General features: G+C 41.5%; 1 protein-coding gene across 13 annotated transcripts in view; it reads left to right on the top strand.

The window, feature by feature from the left end:
* LPGAT1 (lysophosphatidylglycerol acyltransferase 1) overlaps positions 1-25296 on the top strand; it is a 947911-nt gene that overhangs the window by 120766 nt on the left and 801849 nt on the right. For 5 of the 13 annotated variants that reach the window (XR_007774160.1, XM_050951898.1, XM_050951903.1 and 2 more), the window contains one exon: positions 17087-17193. Coding sequence is in view for 8 of the 13 variants with exons in the window: in XM_050951898.1 (XP_050807855.1) it covers positions 17087-17193 (107 nt within the window). In the remaining 5 variants the exon portion in view is untranslated. The other 8 variants (XR_007774157.1, XR_007774159.1, XR_007774158.1 and 5 more) reach the window with 8 other exon arrangements.

Below are 25296 nucleotides of genomic sequence, written 5' to 3'. Positions count from 1 at the left end.
GAGATGAAACTAAAAGCTGCTGTTTCCGGTTAAGTTTAGTATCTCATGGCAGGATTATATCACAGTCGTGTGGGTGGGTGTATATCATATATACACACACATATAATCCTTTGAATCAATGTGTAGTAGAATCAATGGGCAGATAGTGGAAACCAGTTCTCCCTAAGAATTTCTCATGCTTCCTTTACTATAATATGTATTTGTCATGTTAATTTATTAAAGATGTCGGGTATTCTCTATATCTAGGTTCAGTGGGTCATCTTGGAGGAAGAAAAACTTGCTACTGACACTTCCCAGAATTAAAACTTTGTTTAGAGACTTGTGAGGTTGTTCAAATCCAAGCTTCACACAACATACTTGTAGGGATAGCATAGCCTCTCTACATCAATAGCAGAGGCAGTTTGGTGGGTAAGGATTCTGTGTCATGGTGGGGAATGTCTACTTACCGTTTCTTATGGGATGTGACTAGATGACCCCTCCCCCTGCCCAGCTTTCATGTATCCAAGGATGATATGAAATTTTCATATGCAAATTTTTTAGTGCGCTTGTGAAAACATAATTGTTTTCAGGGTTGACAACTTCAGACTTCTATAAAAACTACCGGTACTTTGAAAACATGTTTTTCATTTATCCTTTCCATGCTTCTTTTGTAACAGACAATAGTTTTAAATATTATTACTACTAATAATATTACATAGCTTTTTTTATAGTGCTTTTTGTCAGTAAATCTCAGTGCTTTACAAAGAAAATTTTGATGATCATTTTACTTGCAACTCATTTAATTCATTTGGCCTATTTTTGCAGTCTTAAAACTTGAGTCAACAACCACTAAACTCAATGGAAGTGACTTCACTGTTACTCAGATTTCTGTCAGCATTAACACAGAACAGGGCTTCACTGGGAACACAGTCTGCATAAGGACTAAACCCACAGATGGCCAGTAAATCTGGGACAATGAGAGACTTGGTCTGTTTCCACTTAATGATTTTTGTCTTGAGAATGAGGAACCCCTCGGTAAAGCCACAATTTCTGACACTGATGTGATTCTGGATAGTTTTAATTCCTATTATCATGGTTGTTTTCTCTCCCCCACCCCCCAAATCCTAATCTTTAGACTAAAAGTGCCCAATTCTTTCAATCTTCCCTCATAGGTCATATCTTCTAACCCTCTTATTTTTGTTGCTGTCCCCTGAACTGTCTCCAGTTTGTCCACCACTTTCTTAGTGTGGTGCCAAAAACTGGACTCAGTATTCCAGTTGAGGTCTCACCAGTGCTCAGTAGAGCGAAACTATCTCCCATGTCTTACATAAGATATTTGTGCTAATCCAGCCCAGAATGACATTTCCCTTTTTTTGGAACAGCATCACACTGAGTCATAATCAATTTGTGAACCACTATAATCCCCAGAACCTAGTCTGAAGTACTACTGCCTAGTTAAATATCCCCCATTTTGTATTTGTATTCAATTTTTCCTTCCTAACTGTAGTACTTTGCACTTGTCTTTACTGAATTTATATTGATTTATCATTTTACATCTTCTCACATCCTCCTATTTATTACTTTTCCCTGTTAAAATGCTTCGCTTCCTTCCCCTTAGCATGTATTTTATATCAATTTATGCCAATTTATATGCATATAACTGGCACATGTAACCTTTCTGAATTTGGCCCACTATCTTCTGGTCTTATCATTTTTGTTGTTTTTCCCTGAACTTCCTTCCATGCAATACATCACCATCCTTTTGGTAAAGCGCTGCCTAGAAATTATTGCTGTATTCCAAGAGCAATCACACCAGAGCCAATTAACCAACTGTGAGTTCCCTGCTACACAGCAAATATTGTTGTAAGTGGTGGAGGCCTGGCCAGTAGATCTCTGAACTATGTAGATACACAGACCAAAACTTGTGTAGGGATTGGGTAGCATGATGCATCCCCTGTTGCAGCCTCCACAGAATGGCTGAGTATTGGCATTTGCTCTACATCTTGAGTCTGAAATGGAGGTTCGGGGGAGGAGAGGAAGAAAACTTTACTTGTGGGTGTGGAAGAGCATTTGGCCCTTAGCATGTGCATATTCTTGCTTAAACAGTGTTTTTTGGGGGTGGGGGAAGTCTATCCAAATCTGTGAAAAGTATAGTGCTTTCTACTGGACATAGCTGACTTTCTTGAATCCACAGTTGTTGACAGAGCATGCTGACGTTAAGAGTATAACATTCTAAAATAGGACTGTTCATAAAAATCTCTAGCATTCTCCCTCTTCCCCCAGGTTTTCCCGTTTGGGGTAAGAACACTATTCAGCATTGGGCAATTAGCTGCATTTCATTCATGTGCTATATGTGTAATGGATAAGTGTTTAACATTTTATCCTTCTGGCAGCCAAAGTGAAAATAATTATTTGATCTGGCATAAGCGACCATCTGTGTGGTAAAATGAGATTGATTAATATAATTAATCAAAGACAAATTCATTGGACTCTTATTTCATGTTGCGGCCAAACTCCCAGGAAGGCAAAGTTGCGTGACCACGTTCTTGCTGCAATTAGTGAAATGGACTTTGATATTTCTTTATGAAAGTGAAGGAAGTTGAAGCCTAGTTAATTGTGAGTCTCTAGTCTCTCTCGGCTGATCACTGATAAATAATGATGTAAAAATAGGGGTAGTGTTTGATAGCAGAGCAGTTTTTCCCCCTGATAAAAATAAATAAATCAAGAAATAATTAAATTCCATTCTGCTTGAGCTTTTTAGTTTTGTTTGTTTCCGTCTATCTAAACCTATTAATCAGGAAATTGCAGTCCTGGGAATAAAGATGTGTCATAAACAGATAGCTAAGGGTTAATGTCTCTTACACCTGGAAAGAAGTAATCTGAAACACTTGACCAGAGGACCAATCAGGAAACAAGACTTTTTCAAATCTGGGTGGAGGGTTTTTTGTGTGTGAGTCCTTTGTTCTTGGTCTTATGCCTGTACTCTCTCGGCTATGAGGAGTGAATTTTTCTATTTCCTGCTTTCTAATCTTCTGTTTCCAAGTTGTGAGTACAAAGATGGTTTGTTGTTTTGTATTTACATGTCTATAGTTGCTGGAGTGCTTTGAATTGTATTCTTTTTGAATAAGGCTGTTTATTCAATATTCTTTTAAGCAATTGACCCTGTATTTGTCACCTTAATACAGAGAGACCATTTTTATGTATTTTTCTTTCTTTTTATATAAAGCTTTCTTTTAAGACCTGTTGGAGTTTTTCTTTAGTGGGGGACTCCAGAGAATTAAGTCTGTGCTCACCAGGGAATTGGTGGGAGGAAGAAGTCAGGGGGAAATCTGTGTGTGTTAGATTTACTAGCCTGACTTTGCATTCCCTCTGGGTGAAGAGGGAAGTGCTTGTGTTTCCAGGACTGGAAATAGAGAGGGTGTGGACTCCCTCTGTTTAGATTCACGGAGTTTGCTTCTGTGTATCTCTCCAGGAACACCTGGAGGGGGGAAGGGAAAAGGTTTATTTCCCTTTGTTGTGAGACTCAAGGGATTTGGGTCTTGGGGTCCCCAGGGAAGGTTTTTGGGGGGACCAGAGTGCCCTAAAACACTCTACTTTTTTGGGTGGTGGCAGCTTTACCCAGGTCCAAGCTGGTAACTAAGCTTGGAGGTTTTCATGCTAACCCCCATATTTTGGACGCTAAGGTCCAAATCTGGGACTAGGATTATGATAAGATGCCAATAAGGTAAAACAAGATAAGGTTAGTTAAAAAACCAAAAACAAAAAAAAACCCTAGAAGGATGCAGTTGCTATGTAAGACTCAAAGTGTGAGATGTTAAATCTCCCTTTGTTGTTTCCAGTCAGGACAGCTCACTACATTTGACCTCTTGAGGAATTCAACAGAAGATCAATTTTAGTTGACAGTCTCAATGCTGATTATGGAAATACGAATAAGAGCCAACCTGATTAATGGGGATAAAGGCAGGTTTTGCAAATAGACAGGGGAGTAGCACAAGAAAGTAAATCCAGTTTAACATCAGTGCTGCACTAACTAGAGATGCCACCAAAAAAACGAACAGTGTTCAGATAAGATCTACTGGAATGCAGGGCGGAGACCATCTTTTGGTTCCTGTAACAATAGATTCTAAAGTTTTCTACAGTTCAAGGTTTACAGTTGTTCAAGGACCACCCTACTGAAACAGAATGAGCCAATAGAATCCTAAAAAGTGAATAGTGTGAGAAGTACAAATTCTAGGGGAGCCACCTTGTGGATGATAAAGATATTTGTGGCAGCATGTGAATTTTTTTTTTAAATAAATACCCAATTTGAGCGGCAGCTCACAAGACACATTGTGTGGTTTGTTCCACCTTTTAAAAAACAAACAAACAAAAATTAACTAATATTGTGTCTTTGTTAGATCACACCCATTAATCTGAAATAGAATAACTTTTTATCTAGAAGATATTTGAAAATGTCACAATACACTAGTATGGATGGTTGCTACGATACCAAACTATGACATCCTACATTATTGGAGCTGGTGACGTTTCCCGGGGGTACCCAGTGTTGTGAGGCACCTTGCTAACCCCGAGGCAGCCTTGTCTGTGCCTGCTGAGGATCAGATCTCAAACTTCACTGGCCCAGGGCATAAGGTTTCCAGGTGCCCAGTTTTCAACCAGCAAGTCCTGGCAGATGTACTGACTGGACACCAAAAGTTGGGGGTCGGGAGGGGGGCACAGAGGGAGGCGCTGGGTAATCAACCTTCACCAGTCCCTGCTCAGCCAGAGCTGCCTCCTTCCTGCATCTCATTTCACAAATCTTTCAACTGGTATCTGGCTCAGGGTATATCTACACTACGGGATCATTCCGATTTTAAATAAACTGGTTTTGTAAAACAGATTGTATAAAGTCGAGTGCACGCAGCCACACTAAGCACATTAATTCAGTGGTGTGCGTCCATGGTCCGAGGCTAGCGTCGATTTCTGGAGCGTTGCACTGTGGGTAGCTATCCTGTAGCTATCCCATAGTTCCCGCAGTCTCCCCCGTCCACTGGAATTCTGGGTTGAGACATGATTGTGCAAAAACAGTGTCGCGGGTGATTCTGGGTAAATGTCATCACTCATTCCTTCCTCTGTGAAAGCAACGGCAGACAATCATTTCATGCCCTTTTCCCCTGGATTGCCCTGGCAGACGCCATAGCACGGCAACCATGGAGCCCGTTGACCTTTTTTTTTACTGTCACCGTATGTCTACTGGATGTTGCTAACAGAGGCAGTACTGCAGCGCTACACAGCAGCATTCATTTGCCTTTGCAAGATAGCAGAGACGGTTATCAGTTGTTCTGTACCATCTGCCATGCCATTGTAAATTGGCGATGAGATGACGGTTATCAGTCGTTCTGTACTGTTGGCTCCTGTCATGGGTGCCCCTGGCTGAGGTCGGCCGGGGGCACAAAGACAAAAATGGGAATGACTCCCCGAGTCAATCCCTCCTTTATGGTATCTAAAAATAGAGTCAGTCCTGCCCAGAATATGGTGCAAGTGTACTAGAGAACCAGAGAGCACAGCCGCTCCATGTCAGATCCCACAGAAATGATGAGCTACATGCCATTCTAGGGGGTGCCCCTGCAACAACCCCACTCGTTGCTTCCCTGCTCCCGCAACCCTCCTGGGCTACTATTGCAGTGTCCCCCCATTTGTGTGATGAAGTAATAAAGAATGCAGGAATAAGAAACACTGACTTGTTAGTGAGATAAAATGAGGGGGAGGCAGCTTTCAGCTGCTATGATAGTCCAGGCAGGACATTAAACGGTGCGGGGGAGAGGAGCCCAGCATCCCGCTGCTATGATAGTCCAGGCAGTACAGAATCTTTTCTTTACACAGGAAAGGGAGGGGGCTGATGGAGCTCAGCCCCCAGTTGCTATGATGAAGACGGTCACCAGCTGTTCTGTACCATCTACTGGGAATGACCGGGAGTCATTCCTATTTTTACGCAGGCGCCCCCGGCCGACCTCACCTGAGACCAGCCAGGAGCACTCACGGGCTGATGATGACGACGGATAGCAGTCATATTGTACCGTCTGCCACTGGGGAGGGAAAGGGAGGGGAGAGGATACTGCAGTTCATTGCCGGAGCATCGCGTCTACCAGAAGCATGCAGTAGACATAGGGTGACATTGAAAAAAGTCAAGAAATGATTTTTTTTCCCTTTTCTTTCATGGGAAGGGGGGGGTAAATTAACGAGCTATACCCTGAAACACCCCGGACAATGTGTTTGACCCTACAGGCATTTGGAGCTCAGCCAAGAATGCAAATACTTTTTGGAGACTGCTGGGGACTGTGGGATAGCTGGAGTCCTCAGTACTGCCTCCCTCCCTCCCTCCATGAGAGTCCATTTGATTCTTTGGCTTTCCATTATGCTTGTCACGCAGCACTGTGCCATGGACTTTGTATCATAGCCTGGAGATTTTTTTCAAATGCTTTGGCATTTCGTCTTCTGTAACGGAGCTCTGATGGAACAGATTTGTCTTCCCATACAGCGGTCAGATCCAGTATCTCCCATACGGTCCTTGCTGGAGCTCTTCTTGGATTTGGGACTGCATCGCCACCCGTGCTGATCAGAGCTCCACGCTGGGCAAACAGGAAATGAAATTCAAAAGTTTGCGGGGCTTTTCCTGTCTATCTGTCCAGTGCATCCGAGTTCAGATTGCTGTCTAGAGCGATCACAATGGTGCACTGTAGGATACCGCCCAGAGGCCAATACCGTCGATTTGCGGCCACACTAACCCTAATCCGATATGGTAATACCGATTTCAGCGCTACTCCTCTCGTCGGGGAGGAGTACAGAAACCGGTTTAAAGAGCCCTTTATATCGATATAAAGGGCCTCGTGTGGACGGGTGCAGCGTTAAATCGGTTTAACGCTGCTAAATTCGGTTTAAACGCGTAGTGTAGATCAGGCCTCAGTATGCAGACATGGCCCTTATGGCCAGACAGAGAGAAAAGCATCCTGTTACCTCCTGTCTGAAAGGAGTATGTCTGAGATATGTTACCTCCTGGTGACCTGCCTTAATTCCTAGAATTTAAGAACATAATTTTTAGTATAGTTATTAGGGCTGTCAATTAATTGCAGTTAACGCAGACGATTAACTCAAAACAAATTAACTCAAAGAATTAATTGCAGTTTTAATTGCACAGTTAAACAATTTTAGAATACCAATTTAAATTTATTATAAATATTTTGGATTTTTTCTACATTTTCAAATATATTGATTTCAATTACAAGACAGAGTACAAAGTATACAGTGCTCACTTTGCTTGTGATTACAAATATTAGCACTGTAAAAAAGATAAAAGAAATCATATTTTTCCAGGCTTCAGAGTAACAACCGTGTTAGTCTGTATTCGCAAAAAGAACGGGAGTCCTTGTGGCACCTTGGAGACTAACAAATTTATTTCAGCATAAGCTTTCGTGGGCTACAACTCACTTCTTCGGATAAATAAATTTGTTAGTCTCTAAGGTGCCACAAGTACTCCTGTTCTTTTTGCGCATTTTTTCAGTTCACCACATACACCTCACAGTGCAATCTCTATCGTGTAAGTGAAATTTACAAATGTGGACTTGTGGGCTCTTAAGAGATTACACTACAATATTTGTATGAAGTGAACTGAAAAATACTATTTCTTTTGTTTCTTTTTTACAGTGCAAATATTTGTAATCACAAATATAAAGTGAGCACCACACAGTTTGTATTCTGTGTTGTAATTTAAATCAATATATGTTAAAACGTAGAAAACATCCAAATATATATTTAAATAAATGGTATTCTATTGTTTAACAGTGCGATTAAAACTGCAATTGTGATTATTTTTTAATCTCTTAGGATTAACTTTTTTTAATCGTTTGACTGCCTTAATAGTTACACTACTCATTAAATATTATTTGTATACATATTTCATGACTATTATGACAACCAGTGGGCTCCTGGTAGAAACTGCACAAGTCACTCTTTGGTGAATTATTATACATCTATCAGACCCAGGCAGTCCCTGTAAATCGCTGTGCACCCCTGTGCCGTTTGTCAGTTGGCACCAAGAGTTCCTGGTTCACAGAGCCTTAGTTCTTCTCTTGCCTGATTTAATATTGATTCAAAATTGCTTTGTTTAACTGATAAATTATTAAACTGTAACATTTATTGGATTATGTCCAATGATTAAGGTAGTCAGTAGGGTGACCAGACAGCAAATATGAAAAGTCGGGATGGGGGTGGAGGGTAATAGGAGCCTGTATAAGAAAAATACCCAAAAATCGTGACTATCCCTATAAAATCGGGACATCTGGTCACCCTAGTAGTCAGGTACTATGGTGATAGGGTCCTCATAATCTAGATAGATTAAAGCAGGAAATTGATAATACAGCCTTCCCTAGACCTCCCATAATACTAGTGTGATAGATGATACATTCTTTGGACGTCACCAGTAAATTGTAGGCTCTTAAACACTGACGCTTTGTACCTCAGGGGAACACCCTACACATCCATGTTCATCTTTATAAAATGATTGTGTGGTATCCAATGCAAAGTTTGTCATATTGGGTGTCTTTGGAAGGCTTATGATGCACTGAGCTTGGTTGTTATAGTAATTGTTAGAGTAATGCTATAGTAAGGTTACAGGTTATATTCGAAAGTGTTAAGATCAGCATAGAATGTGTTTTGCTTTTATTTCATTTGACTGAATCTAACTTCTTGTGCTTAGATTTTAAGTGATTATAAGTCAGTCTTTATAGTTAATAAATCTGTTTGTTTATTCTACCTGAAGCAGTGCATTTGGTTTGAAGCATGTCAGAGGCTCCCCTTGGGATATCAAGCCTGGTACATATCAATTTATTTGTTAAATTGACGAACTCGTATAATCTTGCAGCGTCCAGCAGGCATAACTGGATGCTGCAAGACGGTGGTTCCTAGAGTTGTGTCTGGGACCGGAGATATTGGCTAGTGTCATTCGGTTGCAAGTAGCTGGGAGCAGCTTACATGCCAGAGGCTGTGCATGAACAGCCCAGGAGTGAGGGTTCTCACAGCAGAGCAGGGTAGGGCTGGCTCTCAGAGTCAAGGATTGGAGTGACCTAGCAGATAACACCTGAGGGGAATGTCACAAACACCCACTGTAGTCACAAGCTATTTTCTTGTTGTTCTGAAAACTTTGTAACAAGAGGAACTAGATATATGCTCTGAATACACCATGCTTAACTGGGTTATTGAGGTAGAACCTTTAAGTAACTGAGGAGTGAGGGTGATGATAAAGAATATCTTTAAGTAAAAATTAAAAGTGAGGTATGCCTGGGTCTCTGTAGTTGATCCCCTCAATAACCAGGCTGTGCAGGACATTCAGCAAAGTAATGTGTTATCTAACATGTTAAAGTTGATTTTTCTCTCTTTGAAGACTGAGCCCCTTTCAAATTTGAGCCAGCAAGCATGTTGTCTTTTTAAAAAATTATTGCTTAAGAAACCTAAGAATCATCACTCTCTTTGTTCGTGGCTTAAATGTTGAGTGCTTATATCCTGAGATTAACTTAAAAAAGAGAATGAAAATAGTGTTTTAGGGCCTCCAACCATGATTGGGGCCTTATTGTTCTAGACATCTTACACAAGACAGTCACTGTCCCCATATAGCTTATACCTAGAGCTGATTTCTTTCTATACAGTTCCACTTTGATCTGTGTATCAGTTCTGAATTTAACTGAAGTCTGACCTAACTCCTTGCCAGGCTGTCTGCAGTTCTGTGTTGCTTTGTTTTTCATGGCTTTATCGCATAATCACTACCTTGTACACTCATTTTATTTGACCAACAAATAATCTATAATCATTTCTTTGAGCCAAAGATCCTTTTCTTCAAAAATGGCAGTTATAAGAAAATCATAGCTTATATAAAGGGAGGGACGTTATTTACCATTTTATTGTGACTGGCATTGATACAATGCAGAGAAATGTACACTCGGCAACAGGATGTGGGAAGATTACAGCAAAGGCTCCTGAAAAGTACTGAGTGGAGTAAACAGAACTGTAAATCTTAGGTAGGTAGGAGGGTAGGTCTAGTTAGTAACTCAGGTATGTAGAGAGAACTCACAAGGTTGGGTGTGTGTGGAATGATTATTAAATATATATCAATATAATGTGATGGTGCTGAACATGCAATAAATTATGCATCCATGTGATAAATACATATCGGTTCTGCAAATTATCAAGCATCTTTGACCATTTCACCTCACCCTTGCTCACTTATTCATCTTACCCATCCTAGATTACAAACCTCAAAGCAGTTTCATAAAGTTTCCATTATTTTTAAGTCAGCCTGTTACAGAGGTGGTTTTTCCTTCTTTTCTTCCTGTTGAAGTATAGAATTGTCTCGCTCTGCTCCCCAAGCTAGATTCATCCCAAGCCAAGAATTGGCAGTATTTAATTCTGTACTAGTGATGGGTTTGAGGTCTCTTCTCACTACTCTGCATAGGTAGAAATGAAACGTTTTAATACTATTGGGAAAGGGAGATTGAAAGTTTTGACCTTTTAGGTATAGAAAAATTGGCTTAAGGTTATTTTAGAGATGTTTATGGCTCCTTCTGAGTCCTCTACAATTGGACTCATGGTAATAAGTAGAGCTCCATGTTTTTCGCAAATATGAAACACAAAATAAAACTAAAATCAATAAAATTCACCCTACAGCAGTGGCTTCTGTCCTGCTGGTCTGGGCCTGACTCCTTGCTCTGGGTGTTGCAGCCTGGCATATGTGGTCGCAGAACTGCTGAGGTTTGGCCCGGCCACTCTGCTGTCATGGTGATGAGATGAGTGGGGAAATTTAAGTGAATAGCATTGCAACCTGGCACATGGCCACTCACTCAAATCTGGCCCAGCCACCTCTTCATCACCACAATGGAGACCTGAGTGGTGCTGCCACCCTGTGCACCAGATTAATGCAGAGCAGGGATCCAGACCCATCCTGCAGGATAGGGTCTGCCAGTGTGAGATGGGCTTGCCCTGCAATCCTCCCCACGCCTTGGGGGATAAAGTAGTTATTCCACGTAGATAAAATAGTTAAAACAAAAATGGAAAATTCCCAAAAAATTGCACATGAAAATTATTTTAAAAATATTTTTTTCACAGGGCTCTAGTAATAAAGCAGAGACTTTATAGTCAGAGGAATAAAAAAAACTCAAATGTTTCGAAAACTGACTAAAACACCTGGGCAATATGTGGCATATACTGAATATATGGTGCTCTAGTTTTAAAGATTTTTATCAGCATTCATTGGAATGATCTGCATAATTTATGAATGGTGAGGCCACAACCCCAAACTCATGCTGATAAAACTTTTATTACATACGTCACAGGCATTCATGTATATATTATCTGTACTGATTCCTATCACTGTAACAGCTGGTTTTTTTGAGCTGGGAGTGTATCACTTTGAAACTTTCCTGGAGGTATAGTTTAGAAAGCTTTCTCTGAAGAAAAAGGTGGGTCTGAAGCCCTGTCTGCTGTTGTCCTGAAAGTTTGTTAAGCAGAATCATAGTTAAAACTATACTGCTGTATATAACCGTCCTAATGGACTAGGAAGGTATCTACACTTGAGAAATAACTGAATTTGGCATTGAATTAGACGCTAGCTGCCACAACCTTTCTCGTCCCTAAACTGGTATTAAATAATCCTGCTAGTGTGGATGTGGTGAACAGATTTCAAAATTCATTGTGACAGTGTGCTGATCAATTAATTTTGCTCTCTGTTGTGCTTTGCTGTGATGAGTATTGAACTCTGACTCCCATACCGCCAATGGAACAACCATTTAATATTCACTTTGGGGGAGAGCCAGGTGATGATGCTGTCATATTTGTCATTAGGTGTCAAATAGAACAGGTTTAATAGGGCCATAGCCAGGAAAGGGGCGTGTAAAATGGTTTAAGATAGAGGGCATCTCTGTCTATGTTGACCAGGGAAACCATGCCAGCGAGAACAATACGTAAGCATGAGACTTCTTAGGGCTTGTCTACACACTTTACAGCACTGCAACTTTCTTGCTCAGGGGTGTGAAAAAACACACCCCATCGCGCTGCAAGTTTCAGTGCTGTAAAGTGGCATTGTAGACAGTGCACCAGTGCTGGTAGCTACACCCCTCACAGAGGTGGATTTTTTATAGCGCTGGGAGAGCTATAGCGCTGAGAGTGACTGCACAGCCACGACGTTGCTAGTGAAGACGTACCCTTCCTAATGGCCTTCTCTTTTTAATGTAGGTTAGACCTAAAGTCTGTATTCAGACTTTTCAGCTAGCCTAATTAACAATATCTTAAGCAAATTCACTACCACAAAATGCTCCTGTAAGCCTAGGTTCTTAGTACCTACATATTTTCCAGATCTGTTTTAATCTGCAAAATATATTCTTACGCAAATATAGCAGAGATGCTACCAGCTTGAAAAGAGCTCTGTGTAAGCTTGAAAGCTCATTTCCTTCACCAACAGAAGTTGGTCCAATAAAAATGTAACCTCACCCACCTTCTCCCGCCAGCTTTACTGGAAACTGCTTGAATAACTAATTTCATGCTTATTGATCCATTTTAGCTTTCTTAATATCTCTGCAAATAGAGGAGTCAGTTGTATTTTCTTTTTCCAGGTAGCTTTTATTATACTTTTAATAGTGATACCCATATCTCTTTCAGAGAGAAAAAACCTTCCTTAGAAATATTGTCTGGAGTGAGTGCTCTTCAAATGTAGAGGCACAAGTAGAGCACGGCAGACAAGCTCCAAATAAATTTAACCATGTTGTAAGCAGAGGTCAAGCTCTGGCCCTACTGAAGTCAATGGGTATTTTGGTGTTGACTTCAGTAGGACAAGGATTTCATCCCAGGTCTCTCTAAAGGACTTTTCTACACTAAAAGTAGAATTCTGTAAGGGGATGCAGTTACATCAGGGCTGCGTTTGGACTGTCCAAGTCCTTAACATGATTCAAGGACCCTGATAATGTTCCATTTATCTGTAAACTGGACTTGTTATAATCAGAACAGCAGACAACCATACTGCAACCTACTTTCCTATATTTTTATATGTTGCGTAGACTGACTTAAATTACTCTCTCCTGTAGCACCACAGAAGGACAATCTAGTAAGAGAGTTAAGACTAGTCAATGTTGACAAGTTACATGGAGGTGAAAAAACCACCCCTCCAGCCAACATAATTATGCTGACAAAATTCCCAGTGTAGATGCAGCTGTGTCAACAGAAGAGAGCTTCCATCAACACAGGTAATTTAGTTCAGGGAGACGGCATTCTGACACAGACAGAAAAATTCCTTCTATCAGTGTAAGCTGCATCTATGCTAAGGAGCTGTGCCAGTATAGTCTCTGTAGTGTAGGCATAACCTTAGAATGCTTCCTGTGGCTCCTGCATATATATATAAGCTTTATTACACCCAAAATCTAGGACTTTAGCACTTGAAGCTAAAGGGAGTTTTATACTGGTCTACTACCCTGGTGATCTTGTTATATTGCAGCAGAATTGCTCATGCTGCCACAGCTACTGTTGACTGCTAATGGAAGCCATATTGGGTTAAAAATCTTATTTTAAAAACTCTTGTTACAAAAAAAAATGTGTGTTTTTTTTATCATGGAAACAATTTAGTATATAACTTCCACTGTTAATGCTTTTTACTTTTTCTTTCTGTGATCTTATTGGTCAGTTTCTTGTCTCACTTTCTGATTCTCATATACTATCATAATACCATTTTAAATCTAAGAGAAATCTTTAATGTTACAATTGTATAGCATAGTTCATCTGAGGATCTCTGGGTAGATTTCAAACATTAACCCTACAATTACCTGTTAGCCAGGGTAAATATCTCAATTTTACAGGAGGGGAAAGAGATACACAAAGGGGTTAAAGGCCTTATTTTCAGAGGTGCTGAGCACCAACTCCTCTGACTGAAGTCAAGAAATAGCAGACCCTAACATGACTTGCCCAAGGTCAAATATAGTCTGTGGAAGAACTGAGACTAGAACTTAGATCTCCTGACTCCCAGCTTTGTGCTTTAATTAGAAGACTGCGTTTCTGTACCATGTAAGCATACAGTACTACTGAAATGCAGCCACCTTTGGGTGTTTCTGATTTTTTTAACGCTTTATCTGAGTCTGCTCTCAAGAGAACAGCATCCACAGTTTTATCAGAACATACAGTATTTCTTTTGAGCCTTCTACACCCAGTGGTTAACAAACTAGATGATATCAGATTTGCATTAATAGCAGTTGTGAAGAGAAAATGTATACAGAATTATGAAGCAAGTTAAATAAATGCTGGCTGATTCTTGACACTCTGTGCTTTTTCTGAATATATTGACTTTTGTTTATGCTATGATTACTTGCTAAAATTCATTTAATTAAATACTGAAGAGAATTAAATGTTGCCGCTGGTAGATTCTAAAACAAGTTGCTGGAAATGTGCTATACTTTATTTCCTATCAGGTTGGATAGTGTAGATTTCAGTTCACTGGAGTTTTGGCACTGTGGGAAAGAAGGAAACCAAAGAAAGACTTATCAACCTGATACCACTGAGACAGCAGAGAGGAGTGTCTGTTTGGCAGTGTTTTGTTAGAGAGACTCACTAATGTTGTGATATTATGAATAGACGTTGCAAGAGAGACTGGTACGGCTTTTGGGGAAGGGGACAGGAGGGATCCGCTGCTGCTAATAGTTTCAGTTTAGAATGTCTCAGATATGGAAATATTGTGTTCAAAAAAAGTGGTGTTTGGAATAATGAGAGGAAGAAAATGCAGCAGCAGTGTAGTCAGGGTCTGGGAAACATCATGTTGGTTTTGTGACAGCGAGGAGCTATTAAGCAGGGAGAATTGAGGAGGGAGAGAGGCATGAGTGACATAGCAAAGGAACAAGAGAAAATGCAAGAATGAAAAAAGGTAGTTTTTAAAGAGTCGTTGCCTAGCATTTCATAATAATGTTCGGATGCCTCCCAACCTTCCCTAGAGGGCTATGCTGTTTAAAACATTACACAATCAGCCTTAGGTTGTTATGTTACCTCAAATCCTTTTCAGCCTAATGAATTCCATGTTTAAATAGCAGGGAAACGTCCGCTAAAGAAAATAAATGCATAGCACAGCGCGAGAAGGACAAATGAAAGGTGCAGCAGAAAACAGAATCTATTATAAAAATAATTTCACTTCAGACTGCCTTTTTCAGGCCACAGAGATACAGTTGTCTCTTGCATTTACTTGGGAGGCCAAGGCGCACGCAGCAGTCTTATATAAGAGAAGCCGAAAGGCACTTACATTAGAGAGTCCACTAATGAGAGTAGAGAGCATTTGTTCCCTGACCTTTCCTTTCTTTTTTTTCTTTTTTTTTTTCCCCCCCAGGCTTGCTGAGGCTAAAACATGCTCTCTAAGAAAGGGGAAGTGAGATAATGGGGATAGTAATTGGTATAGTGAAAAGGGTGGCATTTTTTTAATTCGCAAGATGTTTAATGAGCAAATTAGTTAGATAAGAGGCCAGGTTTATGGGGAAACCTATGCAGCTTCACGCCCTTTAGGCCATAATTTAACAATTAGTGATCCTCTTCATACATTGTGTGTGTGGGGGGGAGAAATGTTTCTAAGAAGCACTTCATAATAAGCCACCTCATTTTGACACTTTGACATAAGATTGGTTCTTTGGTCCCACTAATATAGTTAAATGTTAAAGTTACTGGACCATCTAGAATCCAATTTAGATATACTGACACAAGCACCAAAATTGGGAGGCCAAGCTTGAAACCCTGCAACAAGGTAACAAAGACATTGTAATTGTCACTCCCATAGAAAATATAAAGAAAACTACCAATCCACTTATCTTGTCATCCTGAAGTTCAGAAGACAAGAAGTGTGCCTCCCCAGGAGTAAACAATGTAGGCTATATGGAAATAGTTTTAAATTTTAATTCATGTTTCTGAATCTACTGCCAGCATTCTGGCTTAAAACAGTTAACTTGTTTGTGGCAGTTTAGGAAGTTAGATTAGATTGGCTTCAATACTGGTATAGCAGTCTCGAAAAAAATCCAACTGTTATTGCTTTATGTAGAATTGTTGCATGTCGTGTCCCATAATAATCATAAGAATCGTTGGTTAACTTTGTAAACAGCTGTGCCATAAAGTTCTCTGATTTTGCCCCCAACATTGTAAAAGACAGTGATTTTTAAATGGCTAACCTACTATAATCTTAAAATTGTCCTTTATTTCTGCGGGCAACTATGGATATTCTAAAGCACACCCACATATGCAACTACCTAACCCTGCTCAGGTAGGCAGGATTTGGCCTGTACCATAAAACAACTCAAATGGTTTTAATGGTGTCACTGGGTAATACCTTCTTGCCCTCCCCTCTATCTATCCCTCCTGTCATGCATCCTCATCTTTAGATCTCTTTATACAGTGAGCTCTTCTATTTATATATAAATATTAATCAGATTTAACTCACATTGTTGCTCGTTAAAATCTTGTAGCAATATTTCAGTACACTTATACACTGAAGATTTAGCATTTGTGTAACCTGCTTTATAAATTCCAGACAGATAGAGCAGCTTCATTGCTGGGCATAAAGAGCTATTTGTTCTGAGACACAGAGGAGCTATTAATGCTAACTACATCCTTCACAAATCTCAAACCCCAAAGAAATTCCTTCCCAGAGAGGGTAGAAGAATCTTCTCAGGGTGTGTGGTGTTGGGGTGGGTTTGTTTGTTTTTTATCCACCAATTCTATTGTCCGTGGATCATTTTATAGGAAAAAAGGAATTAATACCACACTACACCTTCTCCTCCCCCCGCATTAACCCTTTGCACACTGCAGAGGTGTGTGGGCTCTGTGCAGCCTCGATTATGTTCTGCAGTTTCTAGGTACTGCTGATTTCTTTGTCCTTAGCATTCATTTGACTGGTGATCTGGAAAATTCCACTGTTTTGAAGGTAAAGTATTATTTGAGTTGTAAATGAGGGAACACAGACCAATTTAACAGTTTTATTCTGTCCTTGTCTATTTTTGAGGGAAAAGTGGGGGGCTTTCTTACATGTAGAATGACTTTAATAGATTCAGTCACATTGTTCTGTTCTTTCTTTTGGTAGGATTTTTCCAATTAAAGATGTACCTGCAGAGCCTGAAGCCCTCACTGATTGGCTATATCAACGATTCATTGAAAAAGAGGATCTCTTGTCACATTTTTACAAAACAGGTAGCATGTTGTCTCCCTTAAGAGAATACTTAATAATGGTTTGCGTTTCTATAATGGCTTTCATGCAAGGATCTCAGAATAATTTTAAGAAAATGTAATTACTATTCATAATGCCCTTATGAAATAGACATTTGTTGTCCATGTTTTATGTCTGGGGAAAATATATAAAATAATGAATCGTATACAGAAGATAGATCAGGAGCATCTGTTCTTCCTGCCTCAGAGCACAGGTGAAATTGAAAGGTGACAAATGCAAAGCTGTTAAAAGGAAATCCCATTTTCAGTCACCACATACTTTGACTATGGAGCTCATTGCCACAGGATGTCACTAAGCGCAAGAATTTAGCACGATTCAAAGAGGGACTCAATCTTTATATATATACCAAAAGAGTTAATGCTTACAAGTTTTGGAAGTGATATAAAACTTCATGCTTCAGGGCTTAACATTTTTAATTAATAGACGTTAAGATGAGGCTTCCATGGGGGGCAAATTAAACCACATCCACTGTTGGTTCTTACACCTTCCTCTGATGCATCTGGTAACTGGCTACTATTTGGGACAGGATTATGGACTAGATGGACAGTGAGTCTGATCCAGCATGGCATTTCCTATGTGCTTATTAAACTGAAGCACAAAGAGGTTGTGACTTACCAAGCATTCACAGCAAATCAGTGACATTAGAATTTGGGAGTCCCAGTTCAAGCACCAGACTCCCCACACTCCCTCAAAATGTGAAGGAATATTGTAAATACAACAGAGCATACAATAAAGTATCCTAATTGAAGACCGATCACAGAGTTCTAAACAAATTATGGGACACTAGGAAGTATCACACATTTTGTAACTTCATTTTTATATGCACTCTCCTTTGAAAATAAAGCTGAGGATACATTTCCTCAAGGTTTTTATCCTCTTCCATTTGACGAACATTGAAGTTTACCAGCTGTCCTCTTACAGCCCCGTGTTTTTGTACCGTATAGAGAAAAGATAAATTAATCATAAGAAAAAAACAACAATTTTGTTAGTTTTTATTTTGAGGGGCTTTGGGGTTTTTCCTTTACAGAAGTACATGAGTGAAAAACATTGAGTTTCATTTAGACATTTATATGTAGGAAAGGAAATTTATCAGACGGTGATGTTACCTAATTAGAATAATTAGGTTTGAAATACTGCAAATTATTTGCCTTTTTGTAGGAAAACAAAGCTTCTTTGTTAAATTTCTTATGCAGTTGCCTAAAACAGTCATCCAGTCAGCCCACTCAGTTAAGTTCAACATTCCAAAGTGTCTCTGTGGTACAAAGAGATTGGATTATTCATTGTTAATACTAATGGATGATCATTTCATAAAACTTTGGAGTATGTCATAATTATTTGTAAATACAGTGGGTGCTTGAAATATTAGTAAAATCTCATAACATCATACTGTAATACGTCATGTGCACCTCACTTTGAGAAGAATAACTAGCTTTTTACCTTATCAGACTCATTTCACTCATCAAAATACTCGAATACAATGGGTATTTATATCCAGAAACCTCTCTATTGGGTCAGATCCTGTGATGTGTTGTATGTGGGCAGACCTTGCACTATTACAAAGTCTCTGACTTCATTGGAGCCCTATGTGGATGAGGTACATTGCAAGATTGGGGCCTTAGGGTAGGTCTGCACAGCATTTTGTAGGGAGTGGGTGCAACTCTCCCAGCCCAGGTTGACAGACTCAGGATAGCGGGGCTCGTGCTGGTGTTCTAAAACCAGCAGTATAGACAGTGCTTTGAAGTTGTGGCAATGAGAAACCTAAATGATTTGATTAGCTAAGAATTAGCAAAATGAAAACCTCCTAATTCCTTGCTCAAAAACTGTTAGGACTAAGTACATTCACATATGTAAACATCTGTTTTTCTAAATAACATTTTATTCCGAAGAGCTAGATTATAGTTTATTAATTGATGCTTAGTATATTATCAGTGGAAGTAGTCATAAATTAATACACCCTGGAGCAGACCCTTAGCTCGTCTAAATTAGCTTAATTTAGTTATGACAGTTTACACAAGTGGAGGATTTGCTTCCATAATTTTACCCTGTGATGTCTTACTGCTCTCAGTTCAGTGACAGTACTGCCAGTAGATCCTCAGGCCAAATGTGAAGGGAATGTCAGAGCTTCGGTGAAGCACTTGCTTTTTTTTCTTGTTTGTTTTGCTGCCACATTATATGTCACTGTGTGTGCTGCAACAGCTAAGGTTGTTTCATCATTTTCACTTTCTTTATAAACACTATTTTAGTGATTCATATCTCAGCGTGTAAAGCTTTCCCCAGACTGAATTTTGGCATGCAATAACTTTACTCAGAAGCAAGTTACTGTGGAGTATTAAAAACAGTAGCCCAGGGAATTATCAGTGTTTATTTAAAAAAAAATTACAGTTTGAAGTTTGTAATTTTGTTTTTAACTGCAGTAATATAATTCAAACTGTTTTAAACTAAAAAAGACAAGCAATCTGTAATATCTATTCTCTATTAGAATGTTTTTATTTGGAGAGAGCGGGTGAAATTAATCTTAAAAATAATTGAAAGCACACACTTTTTGCAAAACTTTCCTTTTTGCTGACTAGGTATCAAGCACTCTCAAATCAGAGTGGAGAAACTCTCTATCATATAACCCTGGAGCACTTTTGAAGAGACTTTGTTGAGAACTGGGGCAGGAGAGAGAATTGATTATTTGGGTAGGGATGAATAAGAATGAGTGAATGCAGTGGTGAGTGGGTAGATAGATGTGCAAAGGGTAAGTTGTGTGTATAACCAAATCTGAGTTGTTGGTGAATAAATGGGGTGGAGATGTTGTCTTCTGAGAGAGAGAGAGAGAGAGATTCTCTCCAGACTAGTGGGAGGTAATTTGGTTTATATATGTCATAGTGTGTGTGGAAAGAGAGAGAAAGAGAGAGAAGCCTTGTCTACACTAAGCTTTTTCTTAAACATTTCTATGGGTGCAGTTCCACCAGAGATTACAAATGTGGAAGCAGTAGTATGTATGTATAAACTCACTGCAATGTCTAAATCTATGCTGTTTGTAAAACTTAATGTGGAAAGGTCAAGTTGTACTGGTATGACTTTCCTCTTACATCTATCCACTTCTTTTAGACAAAACTTAGTGGTGCTCCCATAATGCCCCATGCAAGCACTTCTGATTCCTAGTATCATGAGAGCTTTTTTCAATACCAGTTTTGCACATGAAAAATGGACAAAACTAATTCACAGCTGCCAAGTTTTGTGCAGCTCTGATATTTTATGCAAATTATTTCATGTAGTAACTTGCATATTTGCAAATACTTTGCATATGACTATAAAGTTCAGTTTAAGGTCAACTTTATCCTGCCCCAAGTTGTGGCAGGAGTAGGACACAGAGCTGTGCTAAACTTGGCAGTTATAAGGCTTTAGGCATGCATAGGGTGGGCAAGTGGGAATGGAGTCTAGGGGTTCTGGGATAGGCTGCAGTCGGCTATCTAGGATTGCTGGGTTATAGATTGGTGTGGGGGTGTCTGGGAGAGAGAGAGATCTGGCTAGGGTCTTACTGGGAGGCATGGGTTCTGAGGTGTCTTGGAGTGTCTGATTGGAAGAACCTGAGTGTGGTACTGAGTCCTCTCATCTTCTGTCCTATTGGTCAGCCAACACCTGCTGCTGTTCTGTTCCTACTACTCAGAGCCAGTATTAGGAGGAGTAGCCAGAGGAAAGACTAGCCAGCCACTTGCTGGCCTGAATGCAGGCTCCATAGCAGCCTCTAGTGGCCATAGGCATGTTTGCAACTCTCGCTTGCAGCACAAGCCCAACTCAGGCCTGGTCTACACTACATGTTTATACTGATTTTAGCAGCGTTAAACCGATTTAACTCCGCACCCGTCTACACTATAATGCCCTTTAAATCGATATAAAGGGCTCTTTAAATCAGTTTCTGTACTCCTCAATGAGAGGAGTAGCGCTAAAATCAGTATTATTATATCGGATTAGGGTTAGTGTGGCCGCAAATCAATGGTATTGGCCTCCGGGCCGTATCCCACAGTGCACTACTGACCGCTCTGGACAGCTATCTGAACTCGGATGCACTGGCCAGGTAGACAGGAAAAGCCCCGCGAACTTTTGAATTTCATTTCCTGTTTGGTCAGCGTGGAGCTCTGATCAGCACAGGTGACCACGCAGAGCTCATCAGCACAGGTAACAATGCAGTCTCCTGAGAATAGAAAAAGAGCTCCAGCATGGACCACATGGGAGGCACTGGATCTGATCGCTATGTGGGGAGAGGATTCAGTGCTAACAGAACTCCATTCAAAAAGACGAAATGAAAAAACTTTTGAAAAAATTTCCAAGGCCATGAAGGAGAGAGGCCACACCAGGGACTCAGTGCAGTGCAGAGTGAAAGTTAAGGAGCTCAGACAAGCCTACCAGAAAACCAAAGAGGCAAATGGAAGGTCTGGGGCAGGGCTGAAAACATGCCGCTTCTACGCTGAGCTGCATGCAATTTTAGGGGGCTGCGCCACCACTACCCCCCCTTGTCCTTGGATTCCGTGGTGGGGGTTGTAATCTCAGCCATGCCTGAGGATTATGCGGACAGGGAAGGTGAGGAGGAGGAAGAGGAGGACAAGCTTGAAGAGAGCACACAGCACTCTGTTAGCCCCAACAGCCAGGAGCTTTTTCTGACCCAGACGGAATTACCATCCCAATCCTCCCAAGCCACTAGCTCAGACAGTGAAGCCATGGAAGCGATCTCTGGTGAGTGTACCTTTGGTGAGTGTACCTTTGTAAATATAAAACATGGTTTAAAAGCAAGCTTTTTTTAATGATTGATTTGCCCTGAGGGCTTGGGTTGCATTCGCGGGCAGTAAAGTTACTGGAAAAGTTTGTTAACATGTCTGGGGATGGAGCAGAAATCCTCCAGGGACATCTCCATGAAGTGCTCCTGGAGGTACTTCAAAAGCCTTTGCAGAAGGTTTCTGGGCAAGGCAGCCTTGTTCCGTCCACCATGGTAGGACACTACCACGCCATGCATGTAGCAAATAATCTGGTATCATTGCATGACAAAGCATAGCTGCGTATGGTCCCGGTGATTGCAGGCATTCAAGAAACATCCGTTCTTTATCTCGCTCTGTTATCCTCAGCAGAGTGATATCGTTCATGGTAACCTGGTTGAAATTCAGGAATTTAATTAAGGGGAAAGAGATGGCCTTTTTCCTACAGGGGTGTTTGCCTGTTGCTTACAAGAAATCCTTCCTTGCATGTAGCCAAGTGGGGGGAGGGGAGGAAGGATAGTGCTGAGCTTTCTTGTGTTTGGCTAGCAGGAATCTTCCCAGCTACTAGCCACGCGGTGGAGGGGAAAGGGGGTGATTAGCAGTGATCTTCCATGATACCAGCCATGCGGTGGGGGGAGGGGGTAAAGTGATCATCCTAGAGAATTGGAGGGGGGTGGCTTCTGTGAATGGAAGTGAAGGCTGCTGAAGCCAAAAGACAATGGCTTACCATGGCCGCATGCAAGCTGAATTCTGATGCCCAGACCTGTGCCTGTGAGATCTGTAACACCAGAGCCCAGGCACTCAAACTTAAGATGCAAAATGCGACCTTGTAGTGAAATCACATGTGCTGTGTAAGGTGAATAGTGTTATTCACTGTGAAAGAGTATAACCATTGTTCTGTAAAATGTATCTTTTTAAATACTTCTCTCTCTTTTTTCCCTCCCTCATGCAGCTGCACATTTTTCAAGCCTCCCTACTCCATCCCAAAGGCTATCTCAGATAAGGCAGCGGAAAAAAAGACGTGAGACGAAATGTTCTCTGAAATCATGGAAGTGACCCGCAATGAAAGAGCTCATCTGAATCAGTGGAAGGACATGGTATCAAATTACAGGAAAGATGCCAGTGAACATGAGGACAGGAGAGACGCTCGAGATGAGAGGTGGCAGCAGGAGGATCAGCAGTGGCAGAATGAAACGCTGGGGCTGCTGCGTGATCAAACTGACATCCTCCGACGTCTGGTGGAGCTTCAGGAAGAGCAGCGAGGTCACAGAGTGCCGCTGCAGCCCCTATGTCACCACCCTCAGTACTCACCATGTTCCATATCTTCCTCACCCAGATGTGTAAGAACGCGTGGGGGAAGGCTTTGTGCACCCACCCACTCCACCCCTGTGGACAGCCCAACCAAAAGGCTGTCATTACATTGAAATGATTTTAGTGGCCTTTTCCTTCCCTCCTATCCTCCTCCCAAACCGCACCCTTGCCAGTTCTCTTCCTCTTTTTATAATGAGCTTTTTAATAAAGAATACATGATTTTTAAACAATAGTGACTTTATTTTCTTAAGCAAGCTGTAATCGAAGGGGGAGGGTGGGTTGCTTACAGGGAATGAGTCAATCAAGGGGGTGGGGTTCATCAAGGGGAAACAAACACAGCAGTCACACCGTACCCTGGCCCATGATGAAACTCGTTTTCAAGGCTTCTCTGATGCGCATCGCTTCCCGGTGTTCTCTTCTAATCGCCCTGGTGTCTGGCTGTGCGTAATCAGCGGCTAGGTGATTTGCCTCAGCCTCCCACCCCGCCATAAAAGTCTCCCCCTTACTCTCACAGAGATTGTGGAGCACACAGCAAGCAGCAATAACAAAGGGGACATTTGGTTTGGCTGAGGTCTGAGCGAGTCAGTAATGTGCGCCAGCGCGCCTTTAAACGGCCAAATGCACATTCTACCACCATTCTGCACTTGCTCAGCCTGTAGTTGAACAGCTCCTGACCACTGTCCAGGCTGCCTGTGTATGGCTTCATGAGCCATGGCATCAAGGGGTAGGCTTGGTCCCCCAAGATAACTACAGGCATTTCAACATCCCCAACAGTTATTTTCTGGTCTGGGAAGTAAATTCCTTGCTGCAGCATTTTAAACAGAGCAGTGCTTCTGAAGACGCGAGCGTCATGAACCCTTCCTGGCCATCCCACGTGGATGTTGGTGAAATGTCCCTTGTGATCCACCAGTGCTTGCAGCACCACTGAAAAGTACCCCTTGCGGTTTACATACTAGGTGGCCTAGTGCGCCGGTGCCAAGATAAGGATATAGGTTCCATCTATCGCCTCCCCACAGTTAGGGAATCCCATTGCAGCAAAGCCATCCACTATGGCCTGCACGTTTCCTAGAGTCACAACCTTTTGTAGCAGCAGCTTAGTGATTGGTTTGGCTACTTGCATCACAGCAGTCCCCACAGTAGATTTTCCCACTCCAAATTGATTCCCGACTGACCGGTAGCTGTCTGGCGTTGCAAGCTTCCACAGGGCTATTGCCACTCACTTCTCCACTGTGAGGGCTGCTCGCATCTTGGTATTATGGCGTTTCAGGGCAGGGGAAAGCAAGTCACAAAGTTCCATGAAAGTGCTCTTACACATGCGAAAGTTTCGCAGCCACTGCGAATCATCCCACACCCGCAAAACTATGCGATCCCACCAGTCTGTGCTTGTTTCTTGGGCCCAAAATCAGCGTTCAATGTGTAGAACCTGCCCCATTACCAGCAAGAGCTCCAAAGCGCAGGGGCCCGTGGTTAAGGAGAATTCAGTTTCCATGTCCTCATCACTCTCGTCGCCGCGCTGCCGTAGCTGCCGCCGCCTCCTCGCCTGGCTTTGCAGTTCATGGTTCACCATAGACTGCACGAGAATGCGTGAGGTGTTTACAACGTTCACAATCGCGGTGTTGATCTGAGCGGGGTCCATGCTTGCTGTGCTATGGTGTCTGCACAGTTCACCCAGGAAAAAAGGCGCGAAATGGTTGGCTGCTGCTTTCACTTAGGGAGGGGTGAGGCTGTACCCAGAACCACCCGCGACAATGATTTGTGCCCATCAGGCACTGGGCTCTCAAACCAGAATTCCAAGGGTCAGGGGAGACTGCAGGAACTATGGGATAGCTACGGGATAGCTACCCACAGTGCAACACTCCAGAAATCGACGCTAGCCTCGGACCATGGACGCACACCGCCGAATTAATGTACCTAGTGTGGCCGCGCGCAGTCGACTTTATACTATCTGTTTTATAAAACCGGTTTATGTTAAATCGGATTTATCCTGTAGTGTAGACGTACCCTCAGTGAGTGAGATTC

Source organism: Gopherus flavomarginatus, chromosome 4 (genome assembly GCF_025201925.1).
Source record: "Gopherus flavomarginatus isolate rGopFla2 chromosome 4, rGopFla2.mat.asm, whole genome shotgun sequence".
Lineage (NCBI taxonomy): Eukaryota > Metazoa > Chordata > Testudines > Testudinidae > Gopherus > Gopherus flavomarginatus.
The sequence above is the reverse complement of the archived record's forward strand: the minus strand, read 5'-3'. Positions and strand labels throughout refer to the sequence as shown.